Here is a 2645-nt window from a genome sequence, read left to right as displayed (position 1 = left end):
GGCTGAGGCAGGAGACTCGCTTGAGCCCAGGAGTTGGAGGTTGCTGTGAGCATGATGCCATGGCACTCTACCCAGGGGGATAGCTTGAGGCTCCATCTCAAAATAAATAAATAAATAAATAAAAATTAGTTATACAGTTTTCCAAGATAAGGATAGACCATTAGTTTATTCTCATCTTTTTCCTACTATACCGTGGATGAATGTTTTTATATTTATATTTCTGTGCTCATATATTTGATCCTTCCTGGTGGCATCATTCAAACGGTATCTTAGAGGTTAAAATAAAAATAAATTGGTGTATACTGATTCTGCATTCTAACAATCCTCTGAGAAATCTATAGCATGTTCTGCAAAATAAAACTGTGAACTAAAAAATATTGTTACATGTTCATGGAATATTTTATCCTTAACTTAAAATTCAATCTAAGATATCACGAATGGCACCTAAGTTTTTAAATGAGGTCTAAGTCAGTATCTGTGAAATACTCACGGACTGCTTAACGACATCTCCCCACTCAGGAGCCACTCCATATTCTGAATTTTCTTTTAGAAATCTACATAAATCTTTCAAAGGGGGAGCAAATGCACCTCCAACCTGCAAATGAGAAACAGAATGTTAAATACTTAAAATAGGACTAAATACAGACATGTTTCTTGCCTTTACTGTATGTTCTACAGAGTTTATATCTTTAAAATGCATACCCTTTGAACACCTTCAACAATCTTTATGATATTAGAAAGGACCATGACAACCCATATGGACACTGATACACTATATGAACATTTGGTAAAGTAAATTCTAATTTTTTTTTTTTTTTTTTTTTGGCTGGGGCTGGGTTTGAACCCGCCTCCTCCAACATATGGGGCTGGTGCCCTACTCTTGAGCCACAGACGCCGCCCCAATTCTAAATGTTTTGAGTACAATAACTGAAATAGTAAAATGAAAAACTACCATTTACTGTGTATTTACTATGTTGAATAGGCAGTAGAGCTTAGTTAAGAGTACCTTCTTTAGAGTCAGACTTAACAGCTATGTGAGCTTGAACAAATTACTAAATCACTTAGAACCTCGGTTTTCTGGGTTTTTTTGGTTTTTCTTTCTTTCTTTCTTTCTTTTTTTGAGACAGAGCCTCAAGCTATCCCCCTGGGTAGAGTGCTGTGGTATCACAACTCACAGCCACCTCCAACTCCTGGGCTCAAGCGAGTCTCCTGCATCAGCCTCCCAAGTACCTGGGACCACAGGCGCCCGCCACAATGCCCAGCTATTTTTTGGTTGCAGCCATCATCGTTGTTTTGGTGGGCCTGGGCTGGATTCGAAGCTGCCACCTTAGGTGTATGTGGCTGGCGCCTTAGCCACTTAAGCCACAGGCACAGAGCCTGTTTTTCTTTTTTGAGACAGAGTTTCACCACGTTGCCTTTGGTACAGTGCCATGGTGTAAAAGCTCACAGCAAACTCTAATTCTTGGGCTTAAGTGATTCTCTTGCCTCAGCCTCCCAAGTAGATGGGACTATAGGCACCGGCCACAACGCCTGGCTATTTTTTTGCTGTAGCTGTCATTGTTGTTTAGCAGGCCCAGGCCAGGTTTGAACCCGCCTTGCCTCCATATATGTGGCTGGTGCCCTAACTGCTGAGCAACAGGCATTGAGCCACAACCTCAGTTTTCTTTTTCTAATCTTTAAAATGGGGATAAAAATGCTTCCCTCCTTGGGTTTTACAAAAATAAAATGAGATAATTCGAGTGCCATAGCATAATCTTTGGCACATAATAAATATACATTATTATTTTTTTTGAGACAGAGCCTCAAGCTATCCCATTGGGTAGAGTGTGTGGCATCACAGCTCACAGCAACCTCCAGCTCCTGGGCTCAAGCAAGTCTCCTGCCTTAGCCTCCCAAGTAGCTAGGACCACAGGCACCAGCCACAATGGCTGGCTATTTTTTTTTTTTTTTAGATGCAGCCATCATTGTTTGGCGGGCCCGGGCTGGATTCGAACCTGCCACCTGAGGTATATGTGGCTGGCCACCTTAGCCACTTGAGCCACAGGGGCTGAGCCATAAATATACATTATTTATGGAATTTGCCTGAAGCCAGCTAGTAAGTGTTAGGGTCCAGATTCAAACCTAGGTTTTAAAAACCCATCCTCTTGGGCCGTACCTGTGGCTCAAAGAAGTAGGGCGCTGGTTCCATATACTAGAGGTGGCGGGTTTAAACTCAGGCCTGGCCAAAAACTGCAAAAAAAAGAAGGCTGGCAAGGACCAGCCTCTAAAAAAACAACTCCTCCTCTTATCCATTATGTATATTGATACCCTGAAGTACTTTGTATGTGAAAAGTGAAGTGATAAAACCAATCATAAATAAATTTTAAAAACTACATGTAATAATTAATATGACAATGAAGCAAAATATTTTGAAATTTAAATTAAGATTATAATATTTGGATAAATGGTTTATGCTTGCCAATTTCACATCTCTTTGGAGTCTAAAGATACGTTTAATTCCTCCTTCCATACCCCTTTGAATCTTGATAGGATATAGATGAGGTTTTATATGGTCAGTTATATTACCTGTAAATATTCTTATCTAGCATTCTTATATTCTTTACTTAGTCTCTGTAATTTCTTTTTCTTTTTCTTTTTTTTTTTTT

At 39.7% G+C, this 2645-nt stretch overlaps 1 protein-coding gene across 8 annotated transcripts in view; it reads right to left on the bottom strand.

The window, feature by feature from the left end:
• CHD9 (chromodomain helicase DNA binding protein 9) overlaps positions 1 to 2645 on the bottom strand; it is a 226048-nt gene that overhangs the window by 5675 nt on the left and 217728 nt on the right. For all 8 annotated transcript variants that reach the window (XM_023514745.1, XM_012806860.2, XM_012806861.2 and 5 more), the window contains one exon: positions 491 to 595. In XM_023514745.1, the coding sequence (XP_023370513.1) occupies positions 491 to 595 (105 nt within the window). The remainder of the gene's footprint in view (positions 1 to 490; positions 596 to 2645) is intronic.

Source organism: Otolemur garnettii, unplaced genomic scaffold, assembly GCF_000181295.1.
Source record: "Otolemur garnettii isolate 467f Iridium unplaced genomic scaffold, OtoGar3 scaffold00058, whole genome shotgun sequence".
In the NCBI taxonomy this organism is placed as follows: domain Eukaryota; kingdom Metazoa; phylum Chordata; class Mammalia; order Primates; family Galagidae; genus Otolemur; species Otolemur garnettii.
This window is presented reverse-complemented; position numbering and strand designations above follow the sequence as displayed.